The sequence below is a fragment of the Salmo salar genome, chromosome ssa10 (assembly GCF_905237065.1).
Source record: "Salmo salar chromosome ssa10, Ssal_v3.1, whole genome shotgun sequence".
Taxonomy (NCBI): Eukaryota; Metazoa; Chordata; class Actinopteri; order Salmoniformes; family Salmonidae; genus Salmo; species Salmo salar.
The window spans coordinates 111,527,303-111,546,969 of NC_059451.1; the positions used below are offsets into that span (position 1 = coordinate 111,527,303).

The following is a 19,667-nucleotide window of genomic DNA, read 5'->3' on the forward strand; positions in this document are numbered from 1 at the left end:
CGGTGCTTTCACTCTAGTGGTAGCATGAGACGGAGTCTACAACCCACACAAGTGGCTCAGGTAGTGCAGCTCATCCAGGATGGCACATCAATGCGAGCTGTGGCAAGAAGGTTTGCTGTGTCTGTCAGCGTAGTGTCCAGAGCATGGAGGCACTACCAGGAGACAGGCCAGTACATCAGGAGATGTGGAGGAGGCCGTAGGAGGGCAACAACCCAGCAGCAGGACCGCTACCTCCGCCTTTGTGCAAGGAGGAGCAGGAGAAACACTGCCAGAGCCCTGCAAAATGACCTCCAGCAGGCTACAAATGTGCATGTGTCTGCTCAAACGGTCAGAAACAGACTCCATGAGGGTGGTATGAGGGCCCGACGTCCACAGGTGGGGGTTGTGCTTACAGCCCAACACCGTGCAGGACGTTTGGCATTTGCCAGAAAACACCAAGATTGGCAAATTCGCCACTGGCGCCCTGTGCTCTTCACAGATGAAAGCAGGTTCACACTGAGAACGTGACAGACGTGACAGAGTCTGGAGACGCCGTGGAGAACGTTCTGCTGCCTGCAACATCCTCCAGCATGACCGGTTTGGTGATGGGTCAGTCATGGTGTGGGGTGGCATTTCTTTGGGGGGCCGCACAGCCCTCCATGTGCTTGCCAGAGGTAGCCTGACTGCCATTAGGTACCGAGATGAGATCCTCAGACCCCTTGTGAGACCATATGCTGGTGCAGTTGGCCCTGGGTTCCTCCTAATGCAAGACAATGCTAGACCTCATGTGGCTGGAGTGTGTCAGCAGTTCTGCAAGAGGAAGGCATTGATGCTATGGACTGGCCCGCCCGTTCCCCAGACCTGAATCCAATTGAGCACATCTGGGACATCATGTCTCGCTCCATCCACCAATGCCAGGTTGCACCACAGACTGTCCAGGAGTTGGCGGATGCTTTAGTCCAGGTCTGGGAGGAGATCCCTCAGGAGACCATCCGCCACCTCATCAGGAGCATGCCCAGGCGTTGTAGGGAGGTCATACAGGCACGTGGAGTCCACACACACTACTGAGCCTCATTTTGACTTGTTTTAAGGACATTACATCAAAGTTGGATCAGCCTGTAGTGTGGTTTTCCACTTTAATTTTGAGTGTGACTCCAAATCCAGACCTCCATGGGTTGATAAATTGGATTTCCATTGATTATTTTTGTGTGATTTTGTTGTCAGCACATTCAACTATGTAAAGAAAAAAGTATTTAATAAGATTATTCATTACATTCAGATCTAGGATGTGTTGTTTAAGTGTTCCCTTTATTTTTTTGAGCAGTATATATTTTTTATATTTTTAACCTCAGTTTTAAAATACTTTCCTGCAACCCGCCTCACCCAATGTGGTATGGATCTGCTATTTTCTATACTTTAGAACCCGGAACCCCCAACAGAAGCTAGCTAGCTAACTAGCTAGTTGTCAGTTAGCCACTGCTAGCGGTCATCAGCTAACCTTAACCCGGTCAACTCCTGTCAGTCTGCACAGCGCAATTCAACCCAGCGGATAACGGACTACTTGTTCTCCACATCTCCGGTTTCCTACAGCAAGCTCTTAACCTTTTCACCTGGATCATCGCAGCTAGCTAGCTGCTATCCGAGTGGCTACCCCCTGGCTAAGATCTCTGTCCCGAAGCAAGCACAAGTGAGCCTGGAACTAGCCTTGTGCTAGGCCCATCTCCCGGCTAGCTGAAGAGGTCCATCCGCCACTCCTTGGGCTACAATACATATTTTGCCAATTGGCCTGGATCCCTTTTACTGCAGACACAGAACCCCGCCGATTCCATCACGACTGGTCTACCGATGTAATATGCCCGAGGGGTTTCAACAGGCTCCTCCGTCGCGACATCCCCTGAAGTCCCATCCGCTAGCGCGCTAGAGCATATCGGACTTTTAGCTGAAGAGGACCATCAGCCAATTTCTTGGGCTACAATACCTATTTTAACAATAGGCCTGGACCCTTTTACTGCCTACACGGAGCCCTGCCGATCCAACACGACTGGTCTGCTGATGTAACCATCCAAGGGGGCTACAACAGACTTCTTCCATCGTGACGTCACCCTAAGGCCCTTCTGCTAGCCCGCTAGCTGTCCGAATCGCCATGTCTCCAGCTCACCCAGCTACCCACTGGTCCCTATGATTACTCGGCTACGAATGCCTCTCCCTAATGTCAATATGTCTTGTCCATTGCTGTTTTGGTTAGTGTTTATTGTCTTATTTCACTGTAGAGCCTCCAGCCCTGTTCAATATGCCTTAGTTAGGCCTTTTGTTTCACCTTCCACACATGCAGTGACCTCACCTGGTCTAAATGATGTCTCTAGAGACAAAACCTCTCTCATCGTCACTCAATGCCTAGGTTCACCTCCACTGTATTCACATCCTACCATACCATTGTCTGTACATTATGCCTTGAATCTATTCTTCCGCGCCCAGAAACCTGCTCCTTTTACTCTCTGTTCCGAACGCACTAGGCGACCAGTTCTTATAGCCTTTAGCCGTACCCTTATCATACAGCCACACTCAAGGTCCTAAACGATATCATAACCGCCATCGATAAAAGACAATACTGTGCAGCTGTATTCATCGACCTGGCCAAGGCTTTCGACTCTGTCAATCACCACATTCTTATTGGCAGACTCAACAGCCTTGGTTTCTCAAATGACTGCCTGGCCTGGTTTACCAACTACTTCTCAGACAGCGTTCAGTGTGTCAAATCGGAGGGCCTGTTGTCCGGACCTCTGGCAGTCTCTATGGGGGTGCCACAGGGTTCAATTCTCGGGCTGACTCTTTTCTCTGTATACGTCAATGATGTCGCTTTTGCTGCTGGTGATTCTCTGATCCATCTCTACGCAGACAACACCATTCTGTATACTTCTGGCCCTTCTTTGGACACTGTGATAACTAACCTCCAGACGAGCTTCAATGCCATACAACTCTCCTTCCGTGGCCTCCAACTGCTCTTAAATGCAAGTAAAACTTAATGCATGCTCTTCAACCGATGGCTGCCCACACCTGCCCGCCCATCCAGCATCTCTACTCTTTACAGTTCTGACATAGAATATGTGGACAATTGCAAATATCTAGGTGTCTGGTTAGACTGTAAACTCTCCTTCCAGACTCACATTAAGCATCTCAAATCCAAAATTAAATCTAGAATCGGCTTCCTATTTCGCAACCAAGCATCCTTCACTCATGCTGCCAAACATACCCTCGTAAAACTGAATATCCTACCAATCCTTGACTTCGGCGATGTCATTTACAAAATATCCTCCAACACTCTAATCAGCAAATTGGTTGCAGTCTATCACAGTGCCATCCATTTTGTCACAAAAACCCCATATACTACCCACCACTGTGACCTCTATGCTCTCGTTGGCTGGCTCTCGCTTCATATCCGTCGCCAGACCCACTGGCTCCAGGTCATCTATAATTCTTTGCTAGGTAAAGCCCCGCCTTATCTCAGCTCACTGGTCACCATAGCAGCACCCACTTGTAGCACGCGCTCCAGGAGGTATATTTCACTGGTCACCCCCAAAGCCAATTCCTCCTTTGGCCGCCTTTCCTTCCAGTTCTCTGCTGCCAATGACTGGAACAAATTGCAAAAATCACTGAAGCTGGAGAGTCATATCTCCCTCACTAACTTTAAGCATCAGCTGTCAGAGCAGCTTACCGATCAATGCACCTGTACATAGCCCATCTGTAAATAACCCATCCAACTGCCTCATCCCATATTGATATTTTTTTGTTGTTGCTCCTTTGCACCCCAGTATCTCTACTTGCACATTCATCTTCTGCACATATATCACTCCAGTGTTTAATTGCTAAATTGTAATTACTTCTCCACTACCGCCTATTTATTGCCTTACCTCCCTAATCTTACCTCATTTGCAATGTAGATTTTTTCTATTGTGTTATTGACTGTACGTTTGTTTATTCCATGTGTAACTCTGTGTTGTTGTTTGTGTCGCACTGCTTTGTTTTATCTTGGCCAGGTCGCAGTTGTAAATGAGAACTTGTTCTTAACTGGCCAACCTGGTTAAATAAAGGTGAAATAAAAAAGTATCTCCATCCTATCCTTCTCCCTCTCCTCATCTATTGACTTCATCATATTTACCTTCTCCTGCTCTGTTTTCTGGATTGTATGTGCTGGAGACTCTGCAACATCTTCCATTTCCTCTCCATCTCATTTTCCACCTCCTCAAGTAACTCCACCCTATCCTTTTCCCTCTCATCTTCTATTGTTTTCATCATCTCATCAATGTCCTTTTCCTGTCTCAAGGCTGGGTCTGAGGATCTGTCTGTGTAGAGCCTCCCATGAATAGCAGGTGGCAACAGCAGGGGGCATTTGGAGGAAGAGAGATCAGGAAACCAATGCGTTATAGGCATGGGAGGATCAACCAGTGGAGGAAGGACAGGAGAGCGTCCGTGAAGTCTCTGGCCAGATTGGAGGACACCTGAGCTGCCTGTCTGAGACACCCTCTGATTGGGTGCAGAGCTGACATGTAGACACAAGGGTGTTGGGCTTAGTGCTGGTGCTGTCCTGACATGGGCCTAGGCTGGCCGGTGGGGGGCACTGGAATGGGGAATTCCCAATTAGGTTTCAAGCAGCCTGAAGAGTACATTTTTTCCACACCATTCTTGTTTTGTGGGATACGACAGCATTATGGTAAACCATTTCCAGTTTTGTTAAATACCGTTACATGGCATAGGACTAATCAGCTGTTTGATTCATCTAACACACTTTCGATTGTCCCAAAGTTTAATTCAGCAGGGTTGGATAAACTTTTTCCAATGTCAAATAAACGTGACTTATCATTCAGTTTTGTTTGAAATGTCATCTCACTGCCTCAATGAACTCTCCCAGTCTCCTCAGCTCTGTCCAGAGTGCCTTGGTCTCCAAGTCCACCTTGTCCTCCAGCCTTCTAATGACCACACAGAGATGCTGGTTGTCATTCTCCTGCTTCCATTGGCTGTTCTGCTGCAGCTCCTCATCTTCTGCTGTTTCTTCTGGCCATCATGGTGTCCTGGTCACTCTTGAGGACTTTGATGGCCTTCCCCATCAGAGTTACCTTATCTCTTAGGAGAACCTCATTCTGAGACTTGTTGGACTGCCTCTGAACAAGATTATCAATCAATCAATCACATTTATTTATAAAGCCCTTTTTACATCAGCAGATGTCACAAAGTGCTATACAGAAACCCAGCCTAAAACCCCAAACAGCAACAATGCAGATGTAGAAGCACGGTGGCTAGGAAAAATGTTTAATGTATGGAAGGAGAAGACCATGTTCAAAAGGAAAATAAAGAAACCATGCTCTAGTACCAAATATTGTAGCATAAAATTGCACAACAATGATGATGCTCAGAGCTTATAAAACGGATACATAATAATTAATTAAACCTAAAATAAGTTGCATAAAAAATGAAGCTCTTAGTACAGTAAGGAGTTTTAGTCTCTTTGGACCAGGCAAACAGAAACAGTCCATGATGACTGTCTTGTATGTGGACAACCTGGTGAGGCAAAACAATCAATGCAATATACAGTACCAGTCAAAAGTTTGGACACATCGACTCAGTCCAGGGTTTTTCTTTATTTTAAAATTGTAGAATAATAGTGAAGACATCAAAACTATGAAATAACACATATGGAATCATGTAGTAACCCAAAAACTGTTAAACAAATCAAAATATATTTTATATTTGAGATTCTTCAAAGTAGCCACCCTTTGCCTTGATGACAGCATTGCACACTCTTGGCATTCTCTCAACCAGCTTCATGAGGTAGTCACCTGGAATGCATTTCAATTAACAGATGTGCCTTGTTAAAAGTTAATTTGTGGAATTTGTCATTATGGGGTATTGTGTGTAGAGTTATGAGGTGTGTAGAGTTAAAATAAGGCTGTAACTAACAAAATGTGGTAAATGTCAAAGGGTCTGAATACTTTCCGAATGCACTGTAGATAGAACTTACTTATTCAAGAGATGAAATGGCAAATAATTCAAACGGTTTGATCATCCATTTGTTGGATCATTCATTTGCTTCATGTCTTTTATGAGTAGCCTAATCTGCACTCCAACACAACGGTTAGAATCTAGACCCTATCATGAGAATTACAATTATGACAATTTTGTTTTGAACACATGATAGTCAATGAAAATGTATCTCCTTAGAGTTAGAATCCCTTGAAAATTTTAATTCTATGAGCATACCTATTATGGCATCACAACAATTATTAGTCCACACAGCTGTAGGGTAGGCCTAACCAATGATATAGGTCTTGTCACAGTTGTTGTAAGAGACGGACCAAGGCTCAGCGTTTGTTGAGTTCCACATATTTATTTAAAGTGACATTTCTTTAACCAAAACAATAAACAAGCAACACAACATGACTACGTGGTGACACAAGCACCAACACAAACAATATCCCACAACCCAGGTGGGAACAATGGAGAACTTAAATATGATCCCCAATTAGAGACAACGATAATCAGCTGCCTCTAATTGGGAACCATACCAAGCACACCAACATAGAAATAGGAAAACTAGACCACCCCCCTAGTCATGCTCTGATCTAAACACCATAGAGAACCAAGGGCTCTCTATGGTCAGGGCGTGGCAGGTCTACACCCAATGTTCCCTCTAAACTGCGCATGTGCGTGGCCGTGCTCCTCCACCAAAACTGCCAGGCAGAAGAAATGCCAGGCCGTGCAGAGATGCAAGAGATTGAACTTCACTGAGTTTGCCCCATTACTTTGCACTATATAGATCAAAGTTTTTTCTGTGATCAAATCAACATTATATCAGCCCTTTTTCAATGCAACAAATGAAAGCAAATCTAACTTCGCAAGATTTAGTCTGTGATTTTATTGTAGTCAGAGCCAGAGTGCAAGGGAGTACAATTTTATTGGCGGGGGTAGGCCACAAGTGGTCTTTCAATCACCCGTGAGTGAATGCGCTTTTCAGATCAGTTCACATTTGTTGATATTCTTTGCTAGTTAGTGAGTTATTAGCCCAATTATTGAATTGAATTTTATTTTATTTATTTTGGGCAGCAGACATATACAACAAAATGTACAATGTGGACCCAGAGGATATCACTTGAAAGTATTAATTAAAACGCTTGTTTCCAAAGTGGTCCTCGATGGTAAAAACAATAACACATATAATGATTAAAAGACAAGACAAAATTACTAACAACGATAAATACATTCATTTATATTGACATCCTAAAAAGTGGCACTATTCTCTGCACTTCACCTTAACCTTAAAAATCAACCATTTTCATTTCACATTAAAATAATCTATTAATTGCACATCATACCGATCCTTCAAATAATACATCTGACCAGCGGTAGGGGGGCACAAGGAGCAGTGGAGTGGTTTCTCTTACTTAGACAACCTGGTCCAAATGAAAAACTTTACCTGCTTTTAAAGCTATTTTTACGTTTTATTTGCTTGATCTCCAAGGGGAGGCTATTCCATAGACACATGCCTGTATGGAAAAACGTGCTCCTCGCAGTACTGTTTACTCTTGGGATTTTAGAAGACATAACACTAGCTCTGGTATTGTGACTGTGTTGGTTATAGACCATATTAATGTGGTTTTTCATGTAACCTGGGGCACGATCATTTAAGATGTCATACATATGATTAAATTTAAGTTGGTCTACTCTGGACTCCAAAGGCAACAAGCCCACCTCCCGGAACTCCTGTACCCCTATGTGGGTCCTAGGGGGGACATTCAGCATATACCTGATAACATTATTTTGCATGACCTGCATTATCTTTTTCAGCTTTTTTGATAACCCACTATACCAAGCAGAGCAAGCATAATCAAAATGACACTGAATCAAGGTGTCATAAAGTTCGTCGTCTGAGGAGGAGAAATCATCGGACCAATATGCAGCGTTTAAGGTGCTCATCTTCTTTTTATTTAGAAGGGAAAAAGAATACTCATACAAAACAAACGCCGAAAAACAGTCCTGTAAGGTGCTCAGACTATACAAGGAAATAACCACCCACAAAAATAAGTGAAAACAAACACTTAAATATGGCCTCCAATCAGAGAAAACAACAAACAGCTGCCTCTGATTGGAGGTCATTGACAAAAGTAACATAGACATAAAAAAACTAGAAAACCCACATAGAAATAGAAAACATAGAACATCAACCAAAAACCCCGAAACACACTAAACAAACACCCCCTGCCACGCCCTGACCAAACTACAATAACAAACAACCCCTTTTACTGGTCAGGACGTGACACAAGGTTGAGACAAGCAGTTTCTTAACTTTAATGTTAAAATATCTAATGTTACGATGTAAAAAATCTATTTGTTTGCCAAAAGAATTTTAGCAGCAATCAGGTCTCCAGAAAGGGATTGATCTAGGGACACACCAATATAAGATACACTTGTTTTAGATTCATTCCTCCTTGCCTGCACAGTTTACCATTATCTTGTCAGCCCTAAGCAATCTATGTTTTGTTTCAAACAAAATCGATTCAGTTTTTCCTAAATGTAGTGACAATTTGTTGTCAGACAACCAATCTCTAACAAAATTAAATTCCTTACTCAGGGTCTCCTCTATGTAAACTGTATCCTTCCCTGATAACAGTATGGCTGAATCATCAGCATAAAGCAGGAGTCTACACTTTACTGTATCTGGCATATCATTAACGTATATAAGAAATAAGAGAGGCCCTAAAATGTATCCCTGCGGTACTCCACAGGATATTTCTTTGGCCTCTGACAGAACATCACCAACATTACATACTTGTGTTCTGTTGGTCAGATAAGACCTAAACCAATTCACTGCTACATAATTTAGACCCATGCATTAAAGTTTCGTCAGGAGAATATCATGGTCCACAGTGTCAAAAGCTTTGTGCAAGTCTAACATGACCATACCTGTATAGTTCCCCTTCTCACTTTCCTGCTTAATGTGGTCATAAAGGTGGATAAGGCAAGTATCAGTGGAATGAGCTGTTCTATAACTAGATTGTAGTTCATAAAGAAGTTTGTGCTCAAGAAGGTATCCCTCAAGTTGATTAAAAACAAATCTCTCAACAACTTTGGATAAGGTGCTGAGGATTGACACAGGCCTGTAGTTTCCTACATTTGTTTTACTGCTCTTCTTGTGGAGTGGAACCACCTGGGCTGTTTTGAGATCCTTGGGAAATGTACCGCTACTAATAGAAAGGTAAGTATAGGTCAGCAGTGGAGAGTTACTGCTTCCTACAAGAGCACAAAACGTGTAGGCTACATTTCAAGCTGTCTTAATTCAAGGGGCAGTGTTGTATTTTGAGACAGGCTTGAATATGCGAATAGGCAGAAAGGTAGTCCTACATTATCTAATTCTCTGTATGGTGATAATTATTCATTATATTTTGTAAAATGGTTTATTGCATCACACAATACAATGCAATTTACAGTCGCCTATATTGGCCCATGGTGTTAAAGACCAAGTAAAAAAAATAATGAATTAATGTCAAGCCCTTCATAATGTAAAAACTTTTTTTTTAAAGTCTCATGCAATGTAGGCCTGCATTGAACACCACACTGTAGGCTATATCATAGAAATCAAAAGCTATTTCCATGTTAAAATGTAATGGGATTTGCTCCATTGGTATTGTATTGTTCAAGTTTCCGCTCACAAGACCAAAAAATTGTCCCAGTGCCCCAAAAACTTTGAGAGAACATTGCCTACACCTCACAATAATCTGAATAGCCTACCAGTGCAGAGTCACCTTCCATTCCATTCATGACACTCAGTCCATTTCCGTTAGGTCTCCCTTTCTTTCTTTGCCGTTTATTTATTCAATAACTTTCTTATGAATGGCACATGAATGCCTCAAGCTTGTTGGGGTCACCTATCCATTGAACACACGCTACCAAGTTACTGTTGTGTTGTAGCTTTTAAGTTATGTTCCTTACATATCCCACAGTGTTACTGAAGAGAAAACATGAACAACTGTTACAAATGTTCCAGTATTTACAAGAAAAATAAGCTTTTACACAAGTTTTACTTTCATTTGATTCACATACATTTTTTATTCAGGCTTCCCAGCTGCAAATATGAACAGTGATACACAGAATGACTGACTCAGTTCCCCTCTCTCTCTCTCGCTCTCTCTCTCGCTCTCTCTCTCCGTCTTCCAGTCCCTGCTGCTGTAGGCGAGGTGACGGTCAGCAACAACGGTCGTATGGACTTCCTCAGCGTGTCATGGCGTCCGGCCAAAGGTGACGTGGACAGTTATCTGGTCAGTCTGGGGGACCAGGAGAAGACGGTCCACACCCTGGCCGTGTCCAAATCCAGCCCAGAGTGTGTGTTCAAGTCCCTGGTGTCTGGACGGCTCTATAACATCTCCATCACCTCCAGGAGTGGTGCCTATGAGAATCACACCATCGTACAGGAACGCACACGTAGGTCTACCATGTCTGTCTGTCTGTCTGTCTGAAATGGGGCTCTCCCGCTTTAGTTTTCCATTCCGTGGTTTTAGTCATGAAATCTCTAGTTAGACATGATAATACACTGGTCAATGTCTCAAAGTTCAATTCAATTGAATTCCTCTCCCCAGAGCCCTCTAGTGTCCAGAACCCGACAGCGATCCACTCGGCCAGGGATGACTACCTGAAGGTGTACTGGCGCCATGCGGCTGGGGACTTTGACTACTACCAGGTGGTCATCAAACACAACAACATCTTCCACCAGAACAAGACGGTTATGAAGAGCCAGAACGAGTGTGTGTTCAACGGCCTGGTGCCCGGGAGGCTGTACACTGTCATCGTCAGCACCTGGAGCGGGAAGTATGAGACCAGCGTGTCTACGGATGGAAGGACCTGTGAGTGATACGAATAGTACTCTGTTATATCTCTCCTGTTGTTTTCAATGCTAATATGTGGATACAAGAGTGGTATTTGTCTGTAATAATAATTTGGCTAGCTACATTCAGGTAATAACTAGTTGTGGTGAAACAGGTTCTTTGTGCATGCTTCTTTTTAACCTGTGTCTCCCTACGTTCTGTTCCTTTGTATGCAAAATTAAGAGCCTCTCTGAGAATATAAACGTTTTTCTATTCTTATCTGGAATATGTCTGTGACAGTCCCTGCGGCAGTGAGGTCACTAGCCCTGGCTGGGCGGGGAACGGAGGACCTGCGTGTCACCTGGTTGGCTGCTCCGGGGGACGTTGACCACTACGAGGTGCAGCTCCTCTTCAACGACATGAAGGTTAGTCTTCCTGGTCCAGTCCAGTACCTGGTTAGCCTGTCTTCATGTTTACAGTACTTTTATATTCTTCATATTTTCTTGGGTGATTTTTTTATATTTCATGGTTGCTTTATTTCTATTTGTGACTTTGGGTGTTTTTAAAAGCAAAATGTATTAATAGAATTTTGCAAAATGTATTAATAATCTATGTACAATCAATGTATTATGTATTATTATTATGAAGGTGTTCCCGCCCATCACCCTGGGCAGCAGCGTGGGGGTGTGTGTCCTCTCCTCCCTCACCCCGGGACGCCTCTATAAGATCCATGTTTCTACCTTTAGCGGCCCCAACCAGAGGGCCCAGTTCATAGAGGGCAGGACAGGTAAACCAAACCAACAGACTTGCTGGGTTCAAATACTAGGTTACATTTGTTTTCTTTCAAGTACTGGGGTGCCCGATGGGCAGCATTTGTTTGCACTTTTGGAACTTCTCCATTGAATTGGGGTAGCAAAATAGAACAAAATGTCACAGAATCTAACACAAACAAAACATAAACTAACAACAGCATTAATTTCTGTTCCACTTCCACCCCTCTTTCTCCCTCTCCTGCTATTTCTCCCTCTTTTCGTTTCTTCTCCTGCCTACAGTCCCCAGCAAAGTCAAGAATATCCACGTGAGTAACAACGGCCAGAGCAGCAGTCTGAAAATCAGCTGGACCCCGGGGCAGGGTGACGTGGACAGCTACTCCGTGTCCCTATTGCTGGGTGGACCAGAGGCACGCAGGCTGGAGACGCGGCCCATACCCAAACACCAGAATGAGCTGGGGTTCAGCTCCTTGCAGCCTGGGCAGCTGTACAGTGTGACCGTTACATCTATCAGTGGCATACTGTTGAATAACAACACGGCCAGCGGACGCACCGGTGAGGAGGCTAGATAAGGACTTCATAACACATTCATAACCCATACATACTGCATTCATAAGCAGTGCATTGCCATTTCATACTCTATATTTGGGTGTTTTGGGACTGGGAAGGAATAGGGCTCAGTCTCACTGTGTCTGGATATCTTTTATTTAATTTATTTTAATTTAATCTAATTTATTATATATCTGCAGTTTGAAATCAGTATATTTGACGGAACTGATTTGTTTTGTTTTCTTACCCTAATTAACAGATAGTGATTGGCTGGTGTAATGACGTGTGACATTGTCCCCTCCATGGAGATACAATACTGTATGATAGTGTGCTCTATCTAATTCTGTGTCCCCTCTCTCCTCAGTCCCTTCTGCAGTGATGGGGCTGCAGGCCGACAACAGACACACCACCTGCAGTATACAGGTGAGCTGGCAGGAGGCCCGGGGCGTGGCAGATGGATACAGCCTGCAGCTCCTGGACGACAGGGGACACCTGGTCACCAACAGGTAACCAACACCTGGGTTCACCAACACACCTGGGTTCACCAACACACCTGGGTTCACCAACACACCTGGGTTCACCAACACACCTTGGTTCACCAACACACCTGTGGTCACCAACACACCCAGATTCTAATGGTCAATACTTTGAGGTTTTGATTAAGCTTCCTACCTCTAGGGCCAGAGGGGCAGTGTTTGCCATTTTGGGACTATTCCATTGGTTCAATTGCAGTAACAAAACGGTGCATAAAAAGGTGTAACAAATATAATGCACAAACGACACAGTACTCATTTTCGTAACCAACAGCTCCCAGGCATCCTCCGGCTCCATGCCACTCCAGCATCGCTTCGACGGCCTCACCCCAGGGAAGAGGTACCGCGTCCTGGTTCACACCACCAGCGGAGGGGTCCACAGCGAGGGCGTCACCGCTGAAGCACGTACACGTAAGACTGCTTGGATTCATCTTCACTATGTCCCACACAAGTTTGTCAAGTGGTATTAATATGTGTAGTGCAGGTTGTCCAACCCTCCTCCTGGAGAGCTATCGGTTATGTAGTATTTATTGTAAGATTACACAAATAATACAGGAAGTCTTAGTAAAACAAGGAATAGAGAATCAGAGTCACTATGAAGATGTATAGAGGCAATATGGAAGGAATATATATGTGGACCTGAGTAGTGTTGTGTTCCCAGGTCCAGCGGCGGTCAGCGAACTCTCCATCCAGGCCAACAGCAGCAGCAGCCTGTCCTTCCACTGGTCTCCCCCGCAGGGAGAGTTCGAAGGTTACGACCTCTACCTGTACAACGGAGATGACACGCTGTATGACCGGCGCAGCGGCCAGCCCAGCACACTGCAGGTCTCCTTCCAGGGCCTGAGGCCTGGTGCCCCCTACAGAATGGTGGTGTTAACACGCAGCGGGGAGCAGACCAACGACTCAGCTATCTGGGCCAGGACTGGTGAGTGAGCTGTACTGCTCCTGGGGTACTGAGATGCTGTGGAGAGGGGTATGAGAGATGTTGGGGGTTACTGAGCTGCTGTGGGCAGGGGTATGAGAAGGGTTTGGGGGTACTGAGATGTTGGGGGTTACTGAGATGCTGTGGGCAGGGGTATGAGAGATGTTGGGGGTTACTGAGCTGCTGTGGGCAGGGGTATGAGAAGGGTTTGGGGGTACTGAGATGTTGGGGGGTTACTGAGATGCTGTGGGCAGGGGTATGAGAAGGGTTGGGGGGTACTGATGCTGTGGGCAGGGGTATGAGAAGGGTTGGGGGTACTGAGATGCTGTGTGCAGGGGTATGAGAAGGGTTGGGGGATACTGAGATGCTGTGGACAGGGGTATGAAAGATGTTGGGGGTTACTGGGATGCTGTGGACAGGGGTATGAGAAGGGTTGGGGGTACTGAGATGCTGTGGACAGGGGTATGAGAAGGGTTGTGGGGTACTGAGATGCTGTGGGCAGGGGTATGAAAGATGTTGGGGGTTACTGAGATGCTGTGGACAGGGGTATGAGAAGGGTTTGGGGGTACTGAGATGTTGGGGGTTACTGAGATGCTGTGGACAGGGGTATGAGAAGGGTTGGGGGTACTGATGCTGTGGGCAGGGGTATGAGAAGGGTTGGGGGGTACTGATGCTGTGGGCAGGGGTATGAGAGGGGTTGGGGGGTACTGATGCTGTGGGCATGGGGTATGAGAAGGGTTGGGGGGTACTGAGATGCTGTGGGCAGGGGTATGAGAAGGGTTGGGGGGTACTGAGATGCTGTGGACAGGGGTATGAGAAGGGTTGGGGGATACTGAGATGCTGTGGACAGGGGTATGAAAGATGTTGGGGGTTACTGGGATGCTGTGGGCAGGGGTATGAGAAGGGTTGGGGGATACTGAGATGCTGTGGACAGGGGTATGAGAAGGGTTGGGGGATACTGAGATGCTGTGGACAGGGGTATGAAAGATGTTGGGGGTTACTGGGATGCTGTGGACAGGGGTATGAGAAGGGTTGGGGGGTACTGAGATGCTGTGGACAGGGGTATGAGAAGGGTTGGGGGGTACTGAGATGCTGTGGGCAGGGGTATGAGAGATGTTGGGGGTTACTGAGATGCTGTGGACAGGGGTATGAGAAGGTTGGGGGTGTACTTGAGAAATTGATTTGGATCACTACTGAATGTCCTCTAAACATAACGCATAATGTGTTTCTCTCACAGAAATGACGTGGTAACAAAGAACTAACTGGAGAACTAACTGTATGTCTCACTGACTTTACATCATGATTTGACACTGTCCAACTGTCCGCTCCGCCTCCTCAGTCCCGGCTGCAGTGACCTCCCTCCAGGCACAGAGTCGTAACCAGTCGGAGATGTTGTGGGTGTCATGGAAGCGGGCGGTGGGGGAGCTAAGCGGCTACCTGCTGTCCCTCTACAACCCAGATGGCTCCCAGCAGGCAGAGGAGACGTTAGGGCCAGACGCCATGGAGCACGTCTTCCCCACGCTGATCCCCGGGCGTCTCTACCACGCTGTCATCCTCACACGCAGCGGAGAGCTCACCAACAGGGCCACCGCTCATGGACGTACCGGTAAGACATTAGGACAAGTCATGTTTATTCAATGGACATTTCACATGCACCTTAATTGGGGAGAACGGGCTTGTGGAATTAGTGGAATGGTATCAAATACATCAAACACATGGTTTCCAACACAATTACGACATACACTATTCTAAAATCAGTTTTGAGGATCGTTTTTAAGTTAAAATAGGGCCTGGGTTCGACAGTATTTGCTTGAAGTTGCTGATCTGCCTTCCTTTGTGTGTCCATCTTCTCCTCCTCAGCCCCCAGACCCCCTACCTCTGTATCATTCGGTGGAGTCACCAACACCTCCCTGGAGCTGACCTGGAGTGGTCCTGCAGGCAGCGACTATGACGACTTTGACCTGCAGTGGGCCCCCAGGGACCACCTGTCTGTATTCAACCCCTACCACACCCGGACCTCCGGGAGCCGCATCCTGAAGGGGCTATACCCAGGACGCCTGTACAACTTCATCCTGCGTACTGTCAGTGGGGCTGGTGGAGGTGTTGGTGGAGGTGGGACCTCTGCCTACAGCCCACCCATCTACAAGAGCATTCGAACAAGTAGGCTATACTGTACATTGTTCAAGTAGTGCAAGACTGAGGCGAGGTAGCTAAAGTTGTTGCTTGGCTGGAACAAAATCCTGTGCACGGTACAGCTCTGACCTCTGCACTAGAGAGAATATAGTGTGACTGTGGCATTTCGATCTCTGTTCTTACCTCTGGCGTCCTCTACCGTTTATCCCGTCCATAGAGCCAGAGCGTGTCCAGTACCTGCACTGCCGCCCCCAGAACTCCACCTCCATCTCCTGCTCCTGGGCCCCTCCGGAGGCCGACTTTGACTCATACACTATTGAGTGCCTCCAGGACTCCCACGCCCTGGTGTACTCCCAACGGACAGGCCGCGACAGCACCCTCTACCACATCACCCAGCTGGAGCCACACAAGCGCTACACCGTCTCCGTCAAGGCCATCTCCGACAGCATGACCAGCGAGGCCGCCGAGGACAGTGTGGTCACCATGATCGACCGTGAGTACCGACGGACTTGTGATTGCCATGTGGTCAGGGTGACCGTGTGATGAGCTGTTACAGTGTGTATGTCTGTCCCTGTGGTCATTCTACTGTCATCATGACTGATTGTAATCATGATACTTGTCCTTTTAGGTCCACCCCTTCCTTCCCTGACCACTCGGGTTAACGACAGGGCTGCTCTTGTCACCAAAAACACCATCTTGTTCAAGTTTAACTGCAGCTGGTTCAGTGATGTCAACGGAGCCGTCAAGTTCTTCACAGTGGTGGTGACCGAGTCTGAAGGTAAGGGGACTGAAGTTAGAACAAACATTGTACAAGTCATTGTACAAGTCAGTATGTCAGTGGATGGATGGGTGGATGATGTTTATTCTCCCTCAAGAGGACTTTCCACAGCAATAGATCTGAGTCTGTTACTAAACCTCCTCATATGTGTGTTTTCTCCCTCCAGACGATGAAAACCTTCAACCAGAGCAGCACCACCCTCTACCCTCTTATCTGGACTACAAATCCAACAGTTCCATCAAGGCCTACCAGACCAGCTACTTCCCTAGCCGCTGCACAGAGGGGCCAGGAGGCAGCGGGACTCAGAGCTTTGAGATCAGCCTGGGTACGGGCATGGACACCCTCGGGGGTGGCTGTGACCACCTACAGGCCCAGGACAGGGAGCAGAACCCAGACACACACAGAGACCACAACCCATTCTGTGATGGCCCACTCAAACCCAAAACTGCATACAGGTAGAGTACAGGGTTCCGCCCAAATCAATCAAGTATTCTCCCGCAGTCTGGGCAGATCTGTAGTTTTTTTGTTGCTGATTTCTGCCAGCAGGATTTCGCCCTGTTGTGTATGATGATGTCATACCGCTGCTAGACCGCTAGATGTTAGACCGCTTCTCCCGAGTGCCGCAGCGGTCTAAGGCACTGCATCTCAGTGCTAGAGGCGTCACTATAGACCCTGGTTCGATTCCAGGCTGTATCACAACCGGCTGTGATTGGGAGACCCATAGGGCAGAGCACAATTGGCCCAGCGTCGTCCGGGTTTGGCCGGGGTTGGCCGTCATTGTAAATAAGAATTTGTTGTTAACTGACTTGCCTAGTTAAATAAAGGTTAAATAAAAAATAATATTGCCCATAGTGAAATTTTCCTTTATCTGTAGTTGATCGAATGGGGCCCTTAGAGTGTAATTCAGTAACACTTTATTTGGATAGTTCCAAGTAGTTGGTATGCAGATTTTCAGTAGATGTTCAATAACTCAACAACATTTCAAATAACTATCCAGTAACTAACCCTAACCGTAGCCCTAACTCTCATTCTAAACCTAATCCTAACCCTAATCTTAGCAAGCAGTTGATTATCAACAGATAGTTTGTTGATAGTAAGACCATCTGTAGATCATCTATATGGGACTATCTAAATAAAGTGGGACCTGTAATTCAACTCTGGTATTGTCATGCAGTGGGACGATAATGAGATGTCATGGTTGTCTCTCTCTTCTCTCTAGGCTCAGTGTGCGTGCGTTCACCCAGCTCTTTGACGAGGAGCAGAGCAGATACAACCCACCCCTCTACACAGACACTTACCTGTCCCTTCCCCTGGTAACAGAAGCAGGTGGGACACTTTTCACAGACCACTCTGATTGGTTTATGGTGTGTGATGCTGATGAGAAATGGTAGTTAGTGAGAAATGATGAGAAATGGTAGTTAGTGAGAAATGCTGGTGAGTGATGGGTCCTCTGTGAGAAACACCATTGATTGGTTACTTCTTCCTCTCACAGAGCCCCTGAGCGGTGTGATCGAGGGCATCAGTGCCAGTATGTTCCTCATTGCCATGATGGTGGGAGTCACTGCACTGCTCATCTGCAGACAGAAGGCTCGCAAAGTGTTAGTTCCTGGCCCTCCTTGCCTCATATACTTTGACCTATACGCTGCATGCTAGCATGTCCCTGGCTTGGCCTGTATTTGTATTTTGTATTTATTATGGATCCCCATTAGTTCCTGCCAAGGCAGCAGCTACTCTTCCTGGGGTCCAGCAACATTAAGGCAGTTATATACAATTGAACTTATTACATTTCATAACACTTTTCACAATACATTAAGTGTGTTCCCTCAGGCCGCTACTCTACTACCACATATCTACAATACAAAATCCATGTGTACGTGTGTGTAGAGTGCGTGTCTTATCATGTGTGTCTGTGCCTGTGTGTGTGTGTGTATGTGTGTGTGTCTCTTCACAGTCCCCGCTGTTCCGTAAGGTGTATTTTTATCTGTTTTATCTGTTTATTCAATCTGATTCTACTGCTTGCTTCAGTTACCTTATGTGGAATATAGTTCCATCTAGTCATGTACACTACATTCTAGCTTGCACTCTACATACTACACCTGTATGCTGACATCCAAACTGTGATGACAGGAGTGTACAGGAGGGGCCAGTGGTCCGAATGAGCATGAGGAGAGAGAGGCCCACCTCAGGAGTGCACATGGGCGTCAGGGGGTAAGAGGAGAGGCCATATGTGATCAGTTCTAATGAGCTTTTATATCTTATATATACACTGCTCAAAAAAATAAAGGGAACACTTAAACAACACATCCTAGATCTGAATGAAAGAAATAATTTTATTAAATACTTTTTTCTTTATATAGTTGAATGTGCTGACAACAAAATCACACAAAAATAATCTATGGAAATCCAATTTATCAACCCATGGAGGTCTGGATTTGGAGTCACACTCAAAATTAAAGTGGAAAACCACACTACAGGCTGATCCAACTTTGATGTAATGTCCTTAAAACAAGTCAAAATGAGGCTCAGTAGTGTGTGTGGCCTCCACGTACCTGTATGACCTCCCTACAACGCCTGGGCATGCTCCTGATGAGGTGGCGGATGGTCTCCTGAGGGATCTCCTCCCAGACCTGGACTAAAGCATCCGCCAACTCCTGGACAGTCTGTGGTGCAACGTGGCGTTGGTGGATGGAGCGAGACATGATGTTCCAGATGTGCTCAATTGGATTCAGGTCTGGGGAATGGGCGGGCCAGTCCATAGCATCAATGCCTTCCTCTTGCAGGAACTGCTGACACACTCCAGCCACATGAAGTCTAGCATTGTCTTGCATTAGGAGGAACCCAGGGCCAACCACACCAGCATATGGTCTCACAAGGGGTCTGAGGATCTCATCTCGGTACCTAATGGCAGTCAGACTACCTCTGGCGAGCACATGGAGGGCTGTGCGGCCCCCCAAAGAAATGCCACCCCACACCATGACTGACCCACCGCCAAACCGGTCATGCTGGAGGATGTTGCAGGCAGCAGAACGTTCTCCACGGCGTCTCCAGACTCTGTCACGTCTGTCACATGTGCTCAGTGTGAACCTGCTTTCATCTGTGAAGAGCACAGGGCGCCAGTGGCGAATATGCCAATCTTGGTGTTCTCTGGCAAATGCC

The 19,667-nt window shown here is 46.2% G+C and overlaps 1 protein-coding gene across 7 annotated transcripts in view; it reads left to right on the forward strand.

The window, feature by feature from the left end:
• Window positions 1–19,667, forward strand: part of LOC100380677 (receptor-type tyrosine-protein phosphatase beta) — a 48,628-nt gene that overhangs the window by 21,861 nt on the left and 7,100 nt on the right. For all 7 annotated transcript variants that reach the window (XM_045688434.1, XM_045688435.1, XM_045688437.1 and 4 more), the window contains 16 exons: window positions 10,183–10,446; window positions 10,602–10,865; window positions 11,127–11,251; window positions 11,475–11,613; window positions 11,879–12,151; window positions 12,510–12,651; window positions 12,953–13,089; window positions 13,340–13,603; window positions 14,940–15,206; window positions 15,461–15,760; window positions 15,951–16,226; window positions 16,362–16,511; window positions 16,678–16,966; window positions 17,731–17,837; window positions 18,004–18,109; window positions 18,639–18,719. In XM_045688434.1, the coding sequence (XP_045544390.1) occupies window positions 10,183–10,446; window positions 10,602–10,865; window positions 11,127–11,251; window positions 11,475–11,613; window positions 11,879–12,151; window positions 12,510–12,651; window positions 12,953–13,089; window positions 13,340–13,603; window positions 14,940–15,206; window positions 15,461–15,760; window positions 15,951–16,226; window positions 16,362–16,511; window positions 16,678–16,966; window positions 17,731–17,837; window positions 18,004–18,109; window positions 18,639–18,719 (3,184 nt within the window). The remainder of the gene's footprint in view (window positions 1–10,182; window positions 10,447–10,601; window positions 10,866–11,126; window positions 11,252–11,474; window positions 11,614–11,878; window positions 12,152–12,509; window positions 12,652–12,952; window positions 13,090–13,339; window positions 13,604–14,939; window positions 15,207–15,460; window positions 15,761–15,950; window positions 16,227–16,361; window positions 16,512–16,677; window positions 16,967–17,730; window positions 17,838–18,003; window positions 18,110–18,638; window positions 18,720–19,667) is intronic.